We start from the raw sequence: 22,271 nt of genomic DNA, 5'->3' as shown, positions 1-22,271 counted from the left end.
TTCTGTTGCAGGACACTAAGATCAGAATTTGGTTGGGGCTGCCACAGCAGCTGGGATTTGGAGAGCAGAGGAGGGAATGGCAGAAAAGGAGTGCCAAAGATCTGACTAAGGATTCCCTCAGGTCCTTGGTCCACTGCTAAGCTGTACATGTGCAAGGCAGGACTCCCAGAGGCCTTGCAGGAAACAGTTCCTGAGAATCCGAATGGTAAGTAGAAATGTAAGTGGCTGCACATGGCTGTCAAGACACTGCAATTCAAGCCCAGACAGAATAGAAGATCATAGTGAATTCTCTAGACCCTGGCTACACTCCAGGGGCAGGACAATGTCCTAGGATTTTAAAACTTCATATTAAGAGAAAACTAACAGACCTTCCCTAACAAAGCCTGAAACCACACCTCAAAAGGATCCAGGTAGTCTGCTGGTCAGTACCTGTCTGCTTGAACAAAACTCAACATTCTCTAGACAACAATAACATAATGCGCAGCCTCACATCACCCACAGTGCCAAGAATATAATGAAAATCATTAGACACGTGAAGAAGCAGGGAAAAATAACCAATAACGAAGCTAAGTCTATGGCAGCACATCAACAGATGACTAGAGTTAGCCAACAAGAACTTAAAAAATAATTGTGATTGATAGAAACAGACCCAGAGATGATGAGGATATTGAAGTAAGCCGATAGGAACTTTTTAAATCATTGTAATTAACTCACTAAAAATAATGTAATTAAAACTTTATAATATTTTTCTAATAGAGATAGAAAATGAATAAAATGCAGTAATTCAAATGAGAATTAGGATCTATTTTAAAAAAGAAGTAGGCACTCAAATCCTACATACAAGGTCTAAAATTAGAAATTCATTACAAAGGTTTAAAAGCAGACTGGACACAGTAAAATCACAAACCCAAAATAAAATGATAGAAAATATCCAATCAAAGCACAAAAGGAAAAAATAGAAAAATAAAACAGAATAGAGCTCAAGAAAAATGTAAGGTATAGTCAAAGTGTCTAACATACATGTGACTGGAATCCCAGAAAGAGGAAGGAGGAGAAGTAATATTTGACTAAATAATGGTCCAGAATTTTCCATATCTGGTAAAAGACATCCCTTCAGATTCAAGAAGCTCAGCTGTCTCCAAGCAGTATATTTTTAAGTTACAAAAACACACCTAGACACATCATACTGAAACTGATGAAAACCAGAGTTAAAGAGAATATCTTAAAAGTAGACAGGAAAAAAGACACATTGCCTGAAGGAACAATTCTAAGAGCGATGGCTGGCTTTTCAACGGAAACTAACAAAATCAGAGGACACTGGCAGGACATCTCTTGAGTGTTAAGAAAAACGCCTGACAATGTGAGAGTTCCAGGTTCAATGAATACATCCTTGGAAATGAAGGCAAGTCAAGATGTCCTTAGACAAAAGTAGAGAGCATCCTTTGTTAATACACCCACAATGCAAATAATTCTAAAGGGAATCTTTCAGGCTGAAGGGAAAAGACTGCAGATGAGAAATTGTGAAGATATAAATATAAAAGACCATTGGCTGCTTATGGGAACAGCAAAAGCCATTTCTTTGGGGGCTTATGATATGTGTCAAAGTAAAATATATGACAATCATAGAAGTGGGTAAATGGAGTTGACCTATTGCCTTATAAGGTACTTGTATTTTGGGTATATGGCAAAATTACTAATTTATGATAGAACGTAGTTAAGGATACATATTAATATTTCTCTGTAACTACTAATGGAATAACACTAAATGTTGACAAAAAAGGAGATAATCCCATACAATGATTGGATAACCCCATGGGATAACCCCATCCAAGGCAAGGAGTAGAGAGAGGGAAGAGGAGGGAGGGAGGGAAAAAAAAAGGAACAGGGGGATGAGAGTAAAAAACAGAGAGAAGAAGAACACAAATTCTCAGCATCAGCAATGAAACAGGAGACAGTGAATGGATAACAAGAAGCTCCGATGAAAAGTCTAGCAAGCAGTGAGGTGCCATGGCTCACGCCTGTAATCCCAGCACTTTGGAAGGCTGAGGCGGGTGGATCAACTGAGGTCAGGAGTTCGAGACCAGCCTGGCCAAAATGGTGAAACCCCGTCTCTACTAAAACACACACACACGCACACACACACAAAATTAGCCAGGCATGGTGGCGCACACCTGTAATCCCAGCTACTTGGGAGGCTGAGGCAGGAGAATCGCTTGAACCCAGGAGGCAGAGGTTGCAGTGAACCAAGATGGCACCATTGCACTCCAGCCTGGGCAACAGAGTGAGAATCCATCTCGAGAAAAAAAAAAAAAAAGAAAAGTCTAATGTCAATAAGTGGGAAGATGTGTATTAACTGAATATACTCCTTGAAGAATCTATTTTACCAAACTTAACATAAAAAGAAACATAAAATCTGAACTTTATATTTATTAAATACATTTAATTCATAATTTAAAAATATATCACAAAACTCCCGACCCAAATAGCTTCACTGGTGAATTTTCCAAACACTTAAGGAAGAAATATACTTACGTTGAACAAACTCATTGAGAGAATAGAAAAAGGAGAATAGTTCCAAAATCATTTTATGAGGCCAGCCAAATCTAGATACCATAACTTGGCAAGGACATTATAAAAAGTGGGAAAAAATCCTAAATCCAGTGTATACTTATATATAAAATAGACAATATATCATGGCCCAGTAAAATTTATTCCAAAAATACAATGCTTATTTTATACTTAAAAGCCAATTAACGTGTCATCTCATCCACAGAATAAAGAAAAAAACACATGATCATTTTGATTTATGCATAAAAAGCATTTGACAGAATTCCATAACCATTCATGAAAAAAATGCTTAGCAAAGTAGGAATACGAGGGAATTTTCTTAATCTGATGAAGAGTATTGCTGGCTGGACACAGTGGCTCACACCTGTAATCACAGTACTTTAGGAGAGTGCAATGGCTCACACCTGTAATCACAGTACTTTAGGAGAGTGCAATGGCTCACACCTGTAATCACAGTACTTTAGGAGAGTGCAATGGCTCACACCTATAATCACAGGACTTTAGGAGAGTGCAATGGCTCACACCTGTAATCACAGGACTTTAGGAGAGTGCAATGGCTCACACCTATAATCACAGTACTTTAGGAGAGTGCAATGGCTCACACCTGTAATCACAGTACTTTAGGAGAGTGCAATGGCTCACACCTATAATCACAGGACTTTGGGAGGATCAGTTGAGCCAGGAGTTCAAGACCAGCCTGGGTAACAAAGCGAGACCCTGTCTCTACAACAAATGTAAAACTTAGCCAGGTACGGCAGCATGTGCCTGTAGTCCCAGCTACTCAGGAGGCTGAGGTAGGAGGATCACTTGAGCCTGGGAGGTCAAGGCTGCAGTTAGCTGTGATCTTACCACTGCACTCCAGCCTGGGTGACAGAGCGAGACCGTGTCCAGGAAAAAAAAAAAAGTATTGCCAAAAAACCCACCAAAACCAAAACCAAAACCAACCAACCAAACTGCAGCTAACATCACAGTCGGTGAAATGAATATTTGATACTTTCACCTGCAGCTGGGAATTAGGACAGGGGGTGGTCACTCTCAACACTTCTCTGTTCAAAGTTACACTGCAGGCCTTCACAGTGCATTGAGGCAAAGAAAAAAACAAAAGGTATGAGCTTGGAAAGGAAGACTTAAACTGTCTTCGGGATGAGGTATGTTGGCTCACTCCTGTCATCCCAGCACTTTGGGACGTGAGGCGGGAGGACTGCGTGAGCCCATGAGTTTACGGCTGCAGTGAGATACGATCATGAGAACTTATCTCTCAAAAAACAACCCCCAAAACTGTCTTTGTTCACATACAACATTATGTACATGGAAAATATTTTTGAAATATACAAACAAGCTGTTAGAATTAATAAGTGAATTTAGCAAGGCTGCAGGTTAGAAGATCGATATAAAAATCAATTGTATTTCTGTATAGCAGCGAAAAATAATTGGAAAGTAATATTTTAAAATTTGAAAAGCAGACCCTTTATAATAGCATGAAACGTTAAATATTTAGGAATAATTATAACAATGATATGTAAGACCTCTACACTGAAATTTACAAAACATGGCTGAGAGAAGAGAAAAATCTAACAGTAAATACACCAGGTTCATTAAGGTTCAAGGTGCCAGTTTTTCTGTGGAAACTGACAAGCTGATTTAAGTTTCATAAAGAAAAGCGGTAACAATCTTGAAGAAGGGAAAGAAGGAAGTTGTAGAACTTAGACGACGAGATGTCAGGATGTGCTTTAGAGCGTTGGAACTAAGACGTGGTACTAACGCCGCGAGGCGGAGCGCCAGACCAGCAGAACGTAACGGGGCCTGGAAAGAGACCCGCGTCTGTGGGCTCACTTGATGCACGACCAAAGTGCTATCGCAGTTCAGGGGGAAAGGACGGTCTTTTCAAAAAACGGTCCTGAAATAGTTGGATATCCACACGGCAAGCAGGGATATCCAACTCAATCCAACTCAATCCATCTCAAACCATTCACAAAAACCGAACTCGGATGAATTATAGAATTAAATGTTAAGAGAAAAACAATAAGGCATCTGAGCGACACAGAGGGGGCAACTTCACGCCCTCGGAGGGGCAGAGGATGTCCAAACCAGACAAACACAGCACACAAAAGAAACCGACAAATTGGGCTTCCTTAAAATGCCAAACTTCTTTCATCCAAAGCCAGCATGAGGAAGACAACTGGGTCAGCCACAGACTGAGAGAAGCCATCAGCGGGGAGAAGGTGAATACTCTGGCTTAATGGCAGGGAAGACATGAGCAGGTGTTTTATGAAAGGTGACATGCAGATGGGCAGTGGAATGGCCAGCCTCTTTCTTGCCGCTGTCCTAAAGAAATGGCAATACTGTCACTGACGAGGATGTGGAACGAAGGGGGGCTCTGCCCACCAGCCGAATGGCTCTTCTGTCTTGAGGTGAAGCATCTGCCCGACATACCACCCTGCAATTCCCCTCGTCGCCCCGTGAACGCACAAGAGAAAGGCATGCACGCGGCCACCCAGGATGTGATAGGTGCTCGTATGATGGCCAAGTGTGGGACATGACTCAAATGCCTCTCACAGAAGGACGGGTGACCGCGTGGCAATGGACATGTGTAGCACGGCTGGCTGGCTCGGCTGTGATGTGCTGGGGTGGGACAGGTGACCACGTGGCAACGGACGTGTGCGACGCGGCTGGCCAGCTCGGCTGTGATGTGCCGGGGTGGGACGGGTGACCGCGTGGCAATGGATGTGTGTGGCAATGGACGTGTATGGCGTGGCCCACCGTCTCAGCTGTGATGTGCCAGGGTGGGACAGGTGACTGCATGGCAATGGATGTGTGCAGTGTGGCCGGCCGACTCAGTTGTGATGTGCCGGGGTGGGACGTGTGATCACGTGGCAATGGACGTGTAGGGCGCAGCCAGCTGGTTCAGCTGTGATGTGCCAGGGTGGGACGGGTGACCGCGTGGCAATGGATGTAGGTGATGTGGCCGGCTCGGCTGTGACGCACCGGGGTGGGCAAAGCAGCAGCGGAAGGACGGGTGCTGCCGGGAGGGGCAATCCTGCTGGGCCCCCACCCCAGTGCTGGGTCATGGTGGACACACAACCCCAGATCATCACACATTTCTTCCGGATTTGAGCCCATTCTCCGTAGACGTTTCCTCAACATCCACAAAATGGAAAGAAAAGCGAACCCTGATGCCAGGCGTTACCCTCCGGAAATTCTGGGTTAGTTCGGCTGTGGGCACAGCCACGTCCTGGGACTGTAAAGGCTCTCAATATTCCCAAACTCGTCCCCAGCAGGTGTCTCTGGACATCCACAGCCAGGACCGTGGGCAGCTACTCAAGGGTGGGCCTTACCTCAGGGACCCCCTCATCATTTGCAAGGCAAGCACCTGTACGGCGAGGCTTTGGCCCCAGAAGCCGATGCTGCATCTGGCTGTGGGTGGCTGGAAGTCACAATTCAGGGTCTTCAGCAAAACCAAAGCATCGTGTGGGAGCCAGGCTTGGGGTGCAAAGGAAGCTGCTGCTGCTGCACTCAGCAATGCCATTTTTGAAGACACACTCATGCCCAGACTCTGAGCGACGCCATCAGAGAGCAAGGGCCTGGCACAAGCTCTCAGTCACTTACCTGACACCCGTCTCCAGGCTAAAAGCAAGGACAGGCTACTCCTCCTACCCCCACCCCCAAAATAGCACTTGGGGAGAAACTGACCTCATTTTTCTAGCCATATTTGAATGGGGTTTTAATCACTGCTGTACATTAGCATTCCACTTTAACTAGCTGTCTAGACAACTGGGGGAGGAGGAACCAATATTAGAAATCACAGATCTTTATGGGAATGAGAAACTGGCTTTTGCCTCTAATTCTTTGGATTTATAGAGTCTTTAACAACGTCTGAACTTGTATTTTAGCAAACGTGCTGAGCGTGCATGCAGTAGCTGCGTGCACCCAGACGGCTCTCTTAGGCTCTGTGATGACATGGCACAGATCTGCCACGCAGCTGCTTCTGGGGCCCCAGCTCGGCCCTGTCCTCAGAGCCTGTCACCAGCCAGATGCACGGGCAGGATGGGGCACTGGTCATCGCACCTGTGGGTGGAAAGTGCCTCGCCCCTTCCACGTCTGACTTTAGCAGAAATTTGGCCAAGAAAGCCGCTGGGAGCCCAGCTTCTCCAGGAGCACAGAGTGGGCCATGCGCAGATGAGGATTTGGCTCCGGAGCCTTCCGAGGCTCCAGGTTCCTCTGCTGTAAAATCAAGGGGTCTGCACAGTGGAATCACTGGGGCCTGAAGATGATGGGCCCTGGGCCAGTGGGTGATTCCTGAGCTCCCTAGCCAAGGCATTCTGACACGTACAGGGCAGAGCAGCAACTCTAACCCCAGTGCCACCCACCACAACCTTCTGGGCAGGGAGAGGGCGTCCCTGACCCACTGGATAACCCAGCTTCTCCAGCAGCCCAGCCCTGAGTGCAGCCTTGCAGCCCTGCTGTGCCCAGCCCTGCCCTGGCAGCAGCGACCGTGCTTGTCTGGGGTGTCTGTTGGCTCCCACATCCCCACCCTGCAGGCCTCTCCTGTCTTCCCTCATTCTGGCTTCCTCTCTGAGACCCTGAGCCCCCACCAGGTGCCACACTTCCAGGCCTGCACTTAGGGTCCCAGGACAAGACAGGGGGCTTGCCTGTTAAAGCCTCCATGCTCTGAGAGCAGGTGTGGCCCTGCCCGGCTGGGCTTCTGCCCCTGCCCAGTCCCTGCCCTGCTGTGTGGCCCCTCCAGTCTCTCCCCATCCGGGGCTAACCGAGGTGCCCAGTGGGCCCCTGAGATGGCAACAGCCTCCCGTTGGCACCCAGGAGCCTCGGCCCAGAAGACCCACAGTCAGGCTGGTGTCTGGGCCAAGGCTGGGGTGCTGGGGCAGGTGGCAGTCAGGGCCCCAACAGCCGGGGAGCCGACCAGGGGGGCTGGGAAGGCCTCTGACTCTGGGCCTTTGCGGGGACGGGGGTGCTGTGCTCTTTACAAATGGGCCACCTCTTGTTGAAATCCATTCAACAAAAATTTATTGAACACCTACTGTAAGTGCTGGGGACTGAGTAGTGAACAAAACAGACCCAAAGTAAAGACAGGAGGCTTTGCTGGCCAGAGTTAGGGAGGCAGAACCTTGAATCACGGGGTCCATTTTGGGAACAGAAGATGATGGTCCTGAGTGTGTGCTGAACACCCAGGACTCCCTCAGACCCTCCCCCTCCTTCACCAGCCCTGCCAGACGCGACTGTCCTCAGGGTGGACCTTGGTGGGACAGGTTCCACCCCACAGAAGCAGCGCCCTTAGAGAGCACATCCTTGCTGGGTTTGTGGCCATGCGTGTGGCACTAAGTAGCAAGGGAGGCACGGAAACCCCCAGCTCCCACAGTGTCCCAGTCAGGCCAGCCTCGTCCACAGTGCTCCATCCCCAGGCCTGCCCGTCCCCAGACTCAGATACCACCCTCCCAGGGCCACGGCAATGTGCCCACACCTGGGGGTGGAGGCCATCATGGGACAGCTCTCGAGGGAGCAATGTCTGACCGTGAGCAAAGATCGATTCCTCCCAGAGGCTGGTGCTCCCTGCAGCAGAGACCCATCCCTGACCCGCTATGTCCTCACCCAGGGCCTGGCGAGGCCGAGTGTCCCACACCAGAATGTTCTAGGACTCAGGTGCCGGCCCGTGCTATGGCCACAGAAACAGCAAAATGTTTGCCTGATGTAAGGAACCAAGGTTATGTGATATTTTCAGCTGTAATAGTAGCTGTCTCTCGTTGGGAGAACCCGAGGCCTCCGTCGCCCACCTAGCCTTGCTGGGGCCCCATGAGCTGGGTTGGCGGCTGTCCTGGAACCTGGGAATGATGTTCCTCCTGCCTGCAGCTCCTGCCAGGCCCGGGAGGCCACTGTCCTGCCCCGGGCTTAAAGGTCCAGCAGCACCCCCAGCTCTACTGACTCTGCTGACACTTGGGGAAGGGCCCTGCCTCTGGACCCCACCCTCACCCCAGCCTGCCTCTTCTCCGACCGCCCCCAGTCCCCTGGGGCTGGGCCACCTTCCTCCCACTTTTCTGTCCCAGCCCTGTTCCGAGTCCCTCTCTGAGCAGCTTCCATCCCAGACTTCCCCATCCTCATGAAGCTGCCCCTCGTGCCCAGGCTGGACACCACGCTGTGCCGCAGCCCCCGCAGCTCGAGCGGCCACACACCTGCCTGGCTCTCCCAGCCCCTCCACCTCACTTGTAGATTTAACTCCAGACACTCCCTCACAGCTGGGCCTGGGGAGCAGCCCTGTACGTCACCACGGGAATTTAGAGGCCGGGGTGTTCTCTCATAAATGACGGCCTTAAAAGAGAAGATCTGAGGTCCTGGGACCCTTGTCAGTTAGGCAAGGGGGCCCCATTGGGACAGGGTCCCCAGGAAGAAAGGGTCCCGGTGGCTGGATTCCTGATGCCACCAGAAGCTCCATCACCACAGCTGACACCCTCAGGGCACCTCTCACCACAGCTGATGCCCTCAGGGCACCTCTTGTGATATGGGCATGGAGCCAAGTACTCCCTGGGTTTTTCATTATTTTATTTAAATTGCACAAAACCAGGATATAGACAGATAGATAGCTGGGCTCTGGGAATGGGGCTGAGGGTGAACTGATGGGAGCTGTGTCCCTGATGAGGCCTGGGCAGCTGTGGTCAGGGGTGGAAGAAGGAAGTGCATCCCAGCAGCTGTGCAGACTGAGCTGGGCTCCAGCAGCCACCCCTGGGGGAAGGGGCGAGTCACACAGCGGATGGGATATGAGCCCCCAGCCAATCTCTCCCCCGCAGGACCCAAGCAGACCCAGAGTTCCTGGATGTTGGTGGTGGGGCGGGGGCTCTCACGGGCAACACTGGTCCTCCCACTGACAGGGGTTTAAGCATCGAAACAGTAAATAAAGGAGATGTCCCAAATCTATGGATTCTGTAGGAAAAGATCATGTAAGACTTTGAAATAGGCAAGAGAAGATTTCTGACTGTCCTTGTATTGGAATGCCAGAGGCCCTGGGGACGACCTGACCCCGGAAGGCCCGTGCCTTTGTCTCTGACTAGGCTATTCTACGACTCCATGGAAAGAAAAGTTAAACTTGGAGAAGAGTGTGAGCAAAGTGCGCATTTCCTGGGCACAGGTGGACATGATTCCTGCTCACGGGAATGCAAATGGGTTTTGTCAGGCAGGAAACGTGAATCTCTGTGGGCCAAATCCTCATTTGAATTGGTTGTAACATCTTGTTTCCTCATCAATTAATGAGTTAATAAAATCTTTGACGTGTTCATTGTACAGTTTGTATGACAGTCATGATTATACCCTCTGCTAAAATTTACCCTTGAACAGTTTGGTTAAAACCCAAAATTCCAACAGTTTTTTTTTTAATTTATAGCAAAGATGATTCTGAAATGTATATGGAATTCTAGAGGGCCAAGGAGAGGCAGGTTACTCTTTAAGGCGAACAAAGCAGGAGAATGTGCTACTCCAGAAATGAAGCCTTTTTATAAAGCTAGAATAATTACTACAAAGTAGGGCGGAGGAGGGACTGACAATGAGACACCAGAAAGTCCACTCTTGTAAGAACAGGTGCAATCTGGCAGAGAGGAGCTGTGAGAAAGGGGGAGACGGTCTTTGAAGTAAGGGCTGCTACAGACATAAGTATGGAAGACGAAACTATAACATTTTTAAAAGATGAAGATTCCTGACTCTGGGATCGAAAGATTTCCTAAACAAGACAAAGTGAGTACCAATCCTAAAGGGAAAGATAAGCAAATTAGACTGTTTTACTTTAAAATTTAAGACCTTAGATCATAACACGATGCTGTTGAGCACAGGAAAAGATAACCCACAAAACGGGGAACACACCTGCACTTCGGTGTAAGTTTTAGGACCAGCTTGCCCCTAGCTGCAAAAAAAAGCCTGTACGGAGGGGAGAGATCTGGCGAGGATGGAGAGTGAAGACACAGGTTGGAGCATGCTTTTGAAAATTTGAAATAAAATCCAGAAGAATCAGCCAGAGGAACTGTGAATAGCTGCCTCTGGGGGTTCAGATCGGGGGTGAGAGGGGATGGCAGGGAACTGCTGGTTTCTGTTACGAGCCTTTACTTAAGAAAAAAGCTGCCTTCCTCTACTGAGAGCATCGAATCCAACCAAGACAAATGAAAGGGTCGTGTGGCACTGGGCAGAGGCAGCCACCTGTCCCTCCCACCTTCCCGGGACAGTGGCAACGCTTCCTTCCTTCCCCGCACAGAAAAGGAAGCATCGTGTCACGCGAAGAAAGCACCCGGTTCTTATGAGTGCTGGTTTGGGCCGGGTCCTTGGGTTGCTAAGGTGACATCGATATGTGGCTTGGGACGGGGCAAAGAGGTGTAGGGGAGGTTGGAACAGAGACCACTTTGGAAAGGAAGGGAATCACCCGGGTTAGGCACGTTTGGGGGCACCCATGTGTACGCCGTGGCGAGGTCATATTTACTCCACAATGGCTGGTTCTCCCTTCCTGGCTGTGGGTGTGGAGAGCGGCTGCCCCTCTCTGGGAGTTCCACATGCTGGCCCAGCCTGGAGGCCATCCCTGGAGATCAGAGGCCCCGGGAAGCAGGCAGAGGGAGGCTGCCCCAGGTGCACAGCCACGCCCCGTGGAAAGACCACTGCATCCCACCCAAGGTGCCCGGGGCTCCAGGTCCTGAAGAGGCACAGGGCTGGGGCACGCACCTCTAAGACAGAGCTCCATTTCCCCCAAAATCACAGGACAGTCTCCTCTCCAAAGGACAAGGGGCATCGGGTGGAATCAGTCCCTTGCAATCCCTGGACATTCTCGTCAGCTGAACCCTGGGCCTTTGAGAACATCGACTCTCCTGGTGCCTGCCATGGGTGCCCAGGTCTCTGGAGCTATTAGGATGCACCAGATGCCAACGTTAGACCTCATTGATCCACAAAACCGGCAGCTCATCTGGTCCAGCCCAAGTGCAACGGTTCTGCAGAGACAGGGACCTCAGGGCAGCCGGGGGCCATCCCACCCCCCGGGGCCTCCTGATCTCGCCTCTCTGGATCCAGTGAGTTCAACTGGAGAATCACTGGAGAATTCCCTCTGAGTCCCCCCGTGAGGATGTGTGGGACTCCTGCTGCGAAACACTGAGCCCTGCCTGGTGTCAGGTGTGACCCGAGACACTAAGAAGAGATATCCGTGAACCCTGTGGTGTGGATGGGCAGTGCCGATTTCTAGGTTTCTTGCTCTGGCCCAAGTTAAGAAAGGAAGTAGAGCTGGTGTTTGTGGAAAAGGGGAGGTGAGAGTCTGGCCTGCCCTGTGCGGGCCTGACTGTGGGTCTGAACCTTTTCTAGTTGTCTCGTGACTCTAGGGTCCTCAAAACCAACAGGGGTGGCATGAGGAGCCTGTGCTGAGAATGTCATGGGGGGTGAAGCCGGTGCTGCCCGCGTGCTCCCCTAGCCCACGCCTGCACCCTCGCCCACGCCCGCCCCTGCACCCTCGTCCACGCCCGCCCCTGCCTGCCCACGTACCAGCCTGCGGATCTCCCGCTCGCACTCCTTCTTGATGCGGGTGATCTCCTCCTGGTGCAGGTGGTACACGCTGCGGATCTCTGCGGCCTTGATCTTGTCTGCTTGGATCACCAGCGTCAGCGCCTCCTCCACCTGCCTCTTGGCGCCCTTGAGCTCGGAGATCTCCTGCTGCATCTTGACCTTCTCCACCTCGAACCCCTTCTTGGCCTCCTCCTTGGCCTCGGTCAGCAGCACGGTCTTGACCTTTTCGGGGCCGCCGTCACGCAGGGCACTGAGCAGTGCCTGCAGCCGCTGGTTCTCATTGTCCTTGATCTTGATGACCCTGAGCAGCTCGGCCTCATGCTGCCGCAGCAGCGTCTCACGCACAGCCTGTAGCTCCTTCATCTTCTCCTCATGCAGCTTTGTCTTGAGCTCCGTGAGCAAGACCGCGGTCTTATGCTGCTCATGCTCGCGCATCTGCCGCAGCTCCTGGTTCTTCTCGCGTTCCACTTTGCTGACCTGAAAGACAACAGCAAGACCGAGTGTGGCAGGAGCTCCAGCCATGCACACACTCACACCTGAATGTGCATTTGGGGGAGCTTCCATGTTGCACACACTCACACCTGAATGTGTATTCGGGGGGAGAGTCCATGATGCACACACTCACACCTGAATGTGTATTCGGGGGGAGAGTCCATGATGCACACACTCACACCTGAATGTGTATTCGGGGGGAGCGTCCATGATGCACACACTCACACATCTGAATGTGCACTTGGGGAAGATTTTTTTGAAAATCACTGAACACCTGAGCAGCAGGTACTGTTCAGGCAAACCTGAGGTCACCCAGCAGAATCTGTAACGCGCTGAAAAGTTTTATCAGTTGTTATTCATGAGAATTGTTGGCATCTGAATCAAAAATACATCCCAGAAGTTGAGATTGTGTTGTTACTGTTTGAAACCGCGGAGAAAAGGCACTTCTAAGAAGCAAAATAGCCCAGCAAGGGCCTGTCTGGGGTTAGGGAAGGACACGCTGTGGGGGTCCTACATCCAGATCACAGTGCTGGGACCGCTGCCTGCCGTGGGCCAGGCTCTGCTGCCAAGGGCTTTGCTCTCCCGCTCCGAGGAGTTTCCAGCACATCCGGCCCAATGCCCTTCTTATGGCTGGACACGGCCATACGCATTGATGACGTCGCCAAATGTTCACGGCTCCAGTGGGAGCTGGAGGACAGCTGAGCCCTCAGGGCTGCTCCAAGGTTGACAGAATCTTAAATGAAATGGACAAAGGTCCTTTCATTTTTTTTTCACGAGTTAACTTTTAGTCAAGCCACATTTCTACTAGAAATGACATTTTTCTTTACATCTTATTTCCAGAGAAATTACCTTCTGCTAACCTCCAACAATTGCTCTAGAATTTGGGGTCCTCTTTGGAGACAACTATTTAAGCACTATTTCCTTTACGTGAATGACACGCTGAAGAGGAACACACCAACCTCCTCTGCCAGTCCTGTCCTGCCGGCACCGAGTCACAGGTCAACATCTCTATTTTAAACCAGCCGTGATTTCCCCTGAGATGACTCCAGGATAATGCAGAAAACTAGAGTGCAAGATCAGGGCTGTGGCGCCTAGAAGGGCCCAGATGAGTGCAGCCGGGCTGACAAGCGGCTGTGCGGAGGCCTCCTCTGGGCCGCTGGTGGGATCCCAGCCCATCGGTAGCAGGGGGCCGAGAGTCCCCCTCTGATCACAGAAGTGTACCACTGGCATGACCCCTAGCCATGATCAGTGCCCCGCCAGGGTGACCCCTAGCTGTGATCGCAGTGACCCCTAGCCGCGATCGCGGTGACCCGCCAGGGTGACCCCTAGCCGCGATCGCGGTGACCCGCCAGGGTGACCCCTAGCCGCGATCGCGGTGACCCGCCAGGGTGACCCCTAGCCGCGATCGCGGTGACCCGCCAGGGTGACCCCTAGCCGCGATCGCGGTGACCCGCCAGGGTGACCCCTAGCCGCGATCGCGGTGACCCGCCAGGGTGACCCCTAGGCGCGATCGCGGTGACCCGCCAGGGTGACCCCTAGCCGCGATCGCGGTGACCCGCCAGGGTGACCCCTAGCCGCGATCGCGGTGACCCGCCAGGGTGACCCCTAGCCGCGATCGCGGTGACCCGCCAGGGTGACCCCTAGCCGCGATCGCGGTGACCCGCCAGGGTGACCCCTAGCCGCGATCGCGGTGACCCGCCAGGGTGACCCCTAGCCGCGATCGCGGTGACCCGCCAGGGTGACCCCTAGCCGCGATCGCGGTGACCCGCCAGGGTGACCCCTAGCCGTGATCGCAGTGACCTGCCAGTGCTGGAGCTGATTGCAGAGCTGTGTAGTACGAACAGTGCTCAGCGCTAATTTGAACAGATAGGCATTTGGCAGCTTGGGGAAGTGTCTATGGAATCGGAGCCGCACCAGCTAACACTTCATGCATAATTCACCCTCGCCCGATCACAGCAGCCACTCACCATGCTTTTCCCATATCCTGGAAAAATATGTATTCATTACATTGGTTGAATGAAGAAATGAATTCATTGAGGAACGCTCAATTCAATTTTTTTTTTAATCACTGGATTTCTATATATCATCAGCAAATAATTAGGAATGAAAATACCAAATGTATCATTTATAATGGTATCAAAAAAACCAACACTTTTGAAGACGTGTTAGAAAACACGCCCAAGACCTCAGTGCTGAAAACTACCAGGTGTTACTGACAGAAATTTAAAAGCGTTTAAATAAATGGAAGAATATATCATACTCATGAACCCAAAGACTCAATATTATAAACATGTTTATTTTCCCCAAATTGATCTATAGATTCAATGCAATTCAATGTATAGAAGCTTTTATAAAAATGCAAATCTCCAAATGGATTCTAAAATGTAGATGGAAATGCAAAGAACCAAGACAGAACAGAATCCAAAACAGACTCTCTCAGGGAGCTACCATGACTAACAGCCAACTTCTGCTGTCCCAGCACAGTGGCGCATCCTGTAATCCCAGCACTGTGGGAGGCAGAGGCAGGAGGATGGCTTGAGGAGTTCAAGACCAGCCTGGGCAACACAGTGAGACCCCATCTGTACAAAAAAATAAATTAAGTAAAAAATTAGCCAGGTGCAGTGATGCACGCCTGTAGTCCCAGCTACTTGGGAAAATGAAGTGGGAGGATTGCTTGAGCCGGGGGGTAGAGGCTGCAGTGAGCTGTGATCGCACCACTGCACTATAGCCTGGGTGACAGAATGAGACCCTGTCTCAGAAATAATAAGTAAACTTGTGCCATGCTGCACAGAAGCAACAACCATTCCTTGTTTCTCATGAGTCTAGTAGTCAGCTGGAGTCAGGTGGCCTAGGCTGGACTCAGTGGGTACCACGCGGCAATTTTCCCAGGACTGGCCACTAGTCTAGACACAGTGTCCTCACAGAGAGGACAGAGGTGAAGGAGTAAGCAAGGGACACAGAGGGCTGGGCTTGGGCCTGGCCCAGATCACTGCTGCACTGGCCAGAACAAAGCAAAGCTCTACAAAGTCGCACGGCACAGGCATCCTCCCGGGAGAGGTGAAGGACGGGACAGTAACGCTGTCTATGACACAGGCTCACACACGTGGCCATGGATTTATTGTAAAAGTGAAACTGCAGTGCAGCGGGTAAAGCCTTTTTTACGTGAATGGTGCCAGGTCCATCTCATATCCACAGTCATACCCTGCTTACGTCATGTGCCAAAATCAATCCCTGGTAGGTTTCTGATATAAAATTGAAAGGTAAAACAACACAGCTTCTAGAAGAAAACATAGGAAAGTGTCTCCATGACCTGGTACAGGCAAAGATTTCCTCAAAAGGAAAACTCCACAAAGCCCCGCTGTCTCTTTCCCAGGCTTTTCTTAGCCCTATGATGAAGAATTCCTCTATTAGCAAACATTCTTCCTCAACAAGATTCTAATGGCTGCAGGGCAGTCTGCTGCGTAAATACAACCTAACGTCCTTAGCAGTTTCCTCAGGCTGGGACAGCCAGGTGGCCGCTTTGTTCCTTATCATTAGCAGAGCTAAAACCAACACCCTGTGTATCCGCTGGATTCCGCTTTTTCTAACAGTGGAGTCACTGTCACAGAAGCCTGGCAGCATCTCAGGGCCGTGCACTGGTGGCCAAGGCACCTGCAGAGAGGCTTCCAGCGGCTTCTGAGGGCATCACTTCTCCACCCAATCAGCGACCCCGGGGATCTGCCATGTATAAAAGCGACTGGGTGCATTCAACTTTGTTTTGATTTGCATGTCCTTAAATAATACTGCTAATGCTTTCGGCCATTCACAGATCATCTACCTCCTGAGCTTTATCACAGAATCCTGGGAGGTGCAAATTGAATCCCCTAAAGCAGGCCAAGAGTGGCTAGTGAGCCCTGAACTGAGGTGACAACTGCTTTCAGACCAGGGATATACAGCGTCCTGGTCACTAGGTAGGTGTGTTTCTTGTATATTTCAGTAAGTCACGCTTCAGAAAGTGGGACGGTCATAGTCTTTCAAACCCTAGCTGTGCATGCTCTCTGATGAGAACTGTCTATTTTTCTCTAAGAAGTAGGAAAGAATGGAGCAGCCAAAGGGGGCAGAAGGGAAAGACAGAGGGAGCGAGAGAGGGGATTCGCAGCCAGGCAGCGGCAGGCTGACCAAGAAGCGGCGGCTGGAGAGTCAGACGCGTCCACCATGTGAGCCGGTGTCCAAGGGGAGGTGGAGAGCTGCCCTGTCCAAGGAGACACGTGGCTGTGGACAAGGAGAATCCGAATCCCAGACTCTTCATGGGAACTATTTCCCCACTCCTATAGGCTCAGAACATTCAGGTACCCACAGTAATAAGCAGACAGTCCCCAGGGGAAGGCAGGAGACTTCTTTAAAATGCAAGACATTCACATAAATCTCTGTGAACACAGAGCCACGCGGGACTTTGTAGACAAAAACACTGAAGAATACAATTGAACAAAATAAGGAACCAGGAAAAGAGACCCTTCTTAAAACCTAACAGCCCGAAAGAACAGAGGCGGGATGGAATGTTCTGGAAGCAGGCATGAAGTGGGTGAAGTCCAAGAGTATGGCCTCCTCGCTGCCCTCTCTGGGCTTCCCAGCTGACGAGCCGAGTGCCCAGGGCACGTCCCAGCCCTGTCTCCCCTCGCACTGTTCTCTGGGCAGCATCTCCCACCACCCGGAGACCCCGCTCCCACACCTGAGGCCCGTGTGCCCCGCGGGACAGCAGGCACCTATGCTCACCACCCACATGTCAGCCCCCGCCTGGATGTTGGTGTGAGGCTCCACGGTGTCCTGTCTCACGCAGAGTCCTTGATGTCCTCTGGCCCCCAGTGCCCATCATCCTCGCCCAGATGCCACCTCAGCAAAGGGCAGCCCTGCCACTGCTGCTCAGACCCAAGCCTGGAGCATCCCATGCACCGTCCACCCGCACGCTCTACCCCCACCTGCCCACATCTCCTGGCTCCTCTCCCCCGTGTCCCAGAGCAGTTCCACACACCATCCACCCACAGATTCTACCCCTGCCTGCCCACATATCCTGGTGCCTCTGCCCCATGCCCCTCCACGGCTGCCACCCTCAGCCCTGGCACGGACCTCTGAGCAGCTGCCTCCCACTGCTCTCTGCTCCCCTCAGCCCCTCCCACAGCAGCCAGAGGTTATGTTAAACACGTCAAAATATTTTAAATATATAAACATATTTATAATATATAATATGCAAATAGAAGTCAGGTCATGTCCAGCTTTAAGGCTCCCAGAGGCTGCTGGCTGTGCCCGGAGCATGGCCCAAGCTCCTTGCCTCGCCATGGTGGGATGCCCAGCGGTCCAGGGAGGCCGGCTTTCCTTGTTGTTCCAGCATAGTGATCAGTAACCCCCTTTCTCCCTCCAAAGTGTCCCCATGCAGACTATAGGTTACTAGGCCCCCTCCTGCCCCACACCTGCATGGCCCCCGGGGCCCATGGCCACCTCTGCTGACCTCTTCTGCACCCTCCCCATGAGGGCTGCACCTGCCCTGGACTTCCCGGCGCTTGAGGTCACACCCATGCCCATTCACCCCATGTCTACCTGGGCTCTAGCCCCACCTGGAGCCACCCCCGACCCTGGGACCTTGCTGTGCTCATGGGGGTTCTCTACTCCAAGGCCACTTCCTCAGCAGTGACCCCAGCACTACTCACTGCGTCTGCTGGCTCTGCCACCCCTTGCCTCGGCCCCTGTCCCCGTCATTGCTGCCTCCCTCCACAGGTCTGCAGGGGCACAGCTGCCTGGGACATGTTTCCTGTGGGGGCAGGAGGCCGGAGCTTCCATGGCGTCTCCCACCTCTAGGCAGGCCCCTCCGTTAGAGCTGGGATCTTGTAGGACTTTCCGGGCACCTCTGAAAGGTGTGATAGCCGTGAATTTTCTCTGCTCCCTGCACTTCCTCATCCAGGGTACAGTTCCAAGAGTCGGGGCTCAGCCTGCAGGAGGGCGGGCAGTGGCCAAACCCCAGAACAGGCATCAGGGGCCCTGCTGTGCCCAGACCAGAGCTGGAGCCTTCGTGTCCACGACAAAAACACGGTGACTTACATCCTCATGACACGTATGGCTCTTCCCTGCTTTAAAGGAGCCCACGCTGCACCTTCCTCAATACAAGGCCGAGTTCACGCCCCTGCGGTTCCCTCGAGAGCCCTCCCTGTGAGCCCCTCCCCTTCTTCACTGGGAACGGTCCCATCTCTCTCCCAACAGAGGGCTGGCACCTGGAGGAGTCAGTTTTTATTTAAATCATTTTATTCTTGAGTTGTCAGATCTCAGTCTGCTCAAGTCTTCCTCGGTGATCGATTAACCATCGGACTGAAATCCAAGATGCTTTTTCCAGAACTCACAGGGACCTTCTTTACCCTGAAAATCACAGTCTGCAAAATGTGATGAAGCAGTTGCAGAATTCTGATGATTTTTGATAAAGAGATGAGCTCCCCACTGCACGGCAGCCCAGGACTGTGGCAGAGAAACAAGCAGCTCCCCCTCCCTCGGTTGTTCAATGTAAATGGATTTAACCACCACGTGACAGCACATCTTCACATAACCACAGGCAAAAACTGCACAGAAGGCTGAGCCCATCTATCGTGGGCCCCACGTTGGGATCCGGCCTTGGGAGCTGCAAAGGCTGAGACCCTGCTGGAGGCACCAGCAGCCCGGGAGCACCTGCCCGTGCCTGAGCTGGTGGAGGCCACCAGATGCCGCCGAGGCCACCAGATGCCGCCTAGGCCACCAGTGGGCTGTGGGAGCTTCCAGAGCACGGCTGGATTCCAGACTGGCTTGGGGGCTGCCTGTCCCCTCCAGGCTACAGGAGGCCGGTGGGGCACGGTCGGTCTGTTCTGGGAAGGGCTCCTCTGGCTGGCCATTGATTTCCCTCTTGAGGTCCAGAACTGGATTTTCCCCCACGGGTGCTTCTGAGGCATCTGGATCTGCTGGAAATTAGATAGGAGGCTCCAGTTCCACAGCTGCAGGCCTAGTTACAGAATCCTGTCCTGGGGTTGTAATGACGATATTACTTTTGGCACGGACACAGTAAAGACTTCAGAAGCATTGATGCTGCCAATTGTAATTGTAATGACTGAATTCCTATTTTCTGTTCCCTGCTTGGCCAAGACTTATGCAAGTGTTTTGCAAATCAAGGATCCCCACATTTTGTGGTAGAGGCCAAGATGCTGTGTGAGCTGCGGAGCTGCAAGAGCCCAGGGGCCCCGAAGGCTTCCCATGGTCCTGTTTCTGACCACGCAGAAGCTACAGCCTCAAGCCCTTCCCCACTCAGGAAGACTCGAAGGTCAACTCAGATGGGATATTCCATTTATGGAATGGAGTAGGGAGAGGAGAAAGCCCAGGTGGGAGCTGGAAGAAAGGAGGCCGGAGGCTCCAGGGTCCTCAGGATCCTCAGGGCCCTCAGGTGCAATGAGCTGAGGTCTCACTCCGTCTGTGAGACCCTCACTGTCATTCTCAGGCCAGGAAGACGCCCAGGCGCAGGGGGACCCACACCTCTCTGCAGGCGCGCAGGAACAAGGGCAGGCAGCCAGGCGGAGAGCTTCTAGTTTGCTTATATTTGAACCCAAATGAGGTCATTCGTTAATTGTGGGGGGTGCCTAGCTGCCTGTCTGCCGTATTCTTTTCTGTGTGCACACAATCTTTTTTTAACCTCGAATGTTTTTAATTAAAAAAATTTTTGTTTTTTGAGACAGTCTTGCTCTGTCACCCAGGCTGGAGTGCAGTGGCACAATCATGGCTCACTGCAGCCTTGACCTCCTGGGCTCAAGCCATCCTCCCATGTAGCTGAGACTACAGGTGAGTGCCACCATGCCCAGTTTTTTTTATATATGTGTGTGTGTGTATATATATAATATATATGTGTGTGTGTATATATATGTGTGTGTATGTGTATATGTGCATGTATGTATGTGTATATATACACATATATAATTTGTATACGTATATACATTTGTGTATATACGTATACGTATATACATTTGTGTATATATACACACACACATTTGTATACATATGTATACATTTGTATATATAATTTATATACATATATATAATTTTTTTTTTTTGGTGGAGACCAGGTTTTGCTATGTTGCCCAGGCTGGTCTCGAATTCCTGGGCTGAAGTGATTCTCCCGCCTCAGCCTTCCAAAGTGCTGGGACTACAGGTATGAACCACTGCACCTGGCCTTGAATGTTTTAAATGACACTTGGCTGGGAAGGTCCAGGTTTGGCTTGGAGGCACCAGTGGGAGACAGGACTAGGTAGGAGAAGAGCAGGTGAATGAGGCAGGGGAGGGGTGGGACAAGGAGGCAGGGGAGGGACGAGTTAATGAGGTAGGAGCAGGGTCAGAGAACGCTCTGGGGTCTTGGTGGCCCAGGGGCTCTCTCTTGTCTGAGGCTCCACCTGTGTCCCACCTGTCCTTTTTCCTCTCCAGCCCCCTGCTTCCGTTAGCTGCAGACCCTGGAAGTTGAGGAGACAAAGAATAATTATTTTCTGCATCTCCTGGAAACTCCTTTAATGTTGGAAATCCACTGTCCCCCGGGACTGGCAGGATGAAAGGGCTGGGAGAGGGAGAGAGCTGGCCAGAGGAGCTGGTGTGGGAGGGCAAATCCACGATGCAGACGCTGAGCGGCCCTGGGCAGGTTCAATGCCTCCCCATGCCTCTCAGCAGCTTCTGCTCCAGCAGGGCCAAGGTCCAGGCTCTGCTGCACAGTGAGGTGTGAAAACCCCAACCTAGAAAGAACCCCCTGGCAGAGATGAGAATATTTCAGAGTCCTTGGCTAAGCCAGGATAACTAGGTCTGCAGGAAGGAGCAACACCGAGCCATGATCTTGAACCCCAGTGGTCCCAGAGCAGCCAGCACCTTCCCACCAGTGTGAGCCAGCGGTGAGGACCCTGCCAGGACCCAGCTCCTGGAGCTGCCCTTGGGAGCCAGCTGGATCTCCCTGAAGGGCCCTCTCTGTTCTCCATGGGCCCTGGGGACGTCACCGTCAAACTGCAAACATAGACACGCTCTGGCCCAGCAATTTGGCTTGCAAGAATGTCTCCTGCAGGAGTTCTTTTGCATGTAGTCCAAGACCCAGGTACAGGGCTGCAGTATCAGCCGAGAATCGAATCAGCCTGGATGCCGTCGACAGGCCCACCACGGTGGGGCATGTGAATAACATGGACGAGCTTGTGCCAGCTGCACTGTTCCACGTGGAACTGACTCCAAGAGGCGCTGTGATCACTTGGCAAAAGGGAGTTGCTGCCTGTGCGTCCAGCATGCTGTCAGTTACGCTTGAGGAGGCAGGGCTCAGATCGCTTATGCAGGAAACCATAACATGAACCCTCTGGCAAGGGCGTCCAGGATGAGGAGCTCTGAGGCAAACAGGCTTCTGCTCCGTTCCTTTCCTCCGGTGCCTTCTGCACGTTGTGCCAAGAGAGCACATCCTCTCCTCCAGGTACAACTAAACACGCCCCACAAGGTGTCCAGCGGGTCTGGGTTGCAGCCCTCAGACGCCGGCCCTGAAACCCTTGCCGGCACCTGGGGAGCCCACAAGCCTGGCCTGTTGACCATCAAGGAGCGTGTGTCCCTCGGGGCATCACAGATGGATGTGTTTTGGCAAAACTGCACAAAAAATCACATGATGCTGTTGTAATTAGGTGGACAGAGAACTGGGGACT

General features: G+C 51.7%; 1 protein-coding gene across 22 annotated transcripts in view; it reads right to left on the bottom strand.

Annotated features, from left to right (window-relative positions):
• JAKMIP3 (Janus kinase and microtubule interacting protein 3) overlaps nt 1-22,271 on the bottom strand; it is a 157,467-nt gene that overhangs the window by 63,547 nt on the left and 71,649 nt on the right. For all 22 annotated transcript variants that reach the window (XM_055093495.2, XM_063607600.1, XM_055093494.1 and 19 more), the window contains exon 3: nt 12,073-12,570. In XM_055093495.2, the coding sequence (XP_054949470.1) occupies nt 12,073-12,570 (498 nt within the window). The remainder of the gene's footprint in view (nt 1-12,072; nt 12,571-22,271) is intronic.

The sequence above is a fragment of the Pan paniscus genome, chromosome 8, assembly GCF_029289425.2.
Source record: "Pan paniscus chromosome 8, NHGRI_mPanPan1-v2.0_pri, whole genome shotgun sequence".
In the NCBI taxonomy this organism is placed as follows: Eukaryota; Metazoa; Chordata; class Mammalia; order Primates; family Hominidae; genus Pan; species Pan paniscus.
This window is presented reverse-complemented; position numbering and strand designations above follow the sequence as displayed.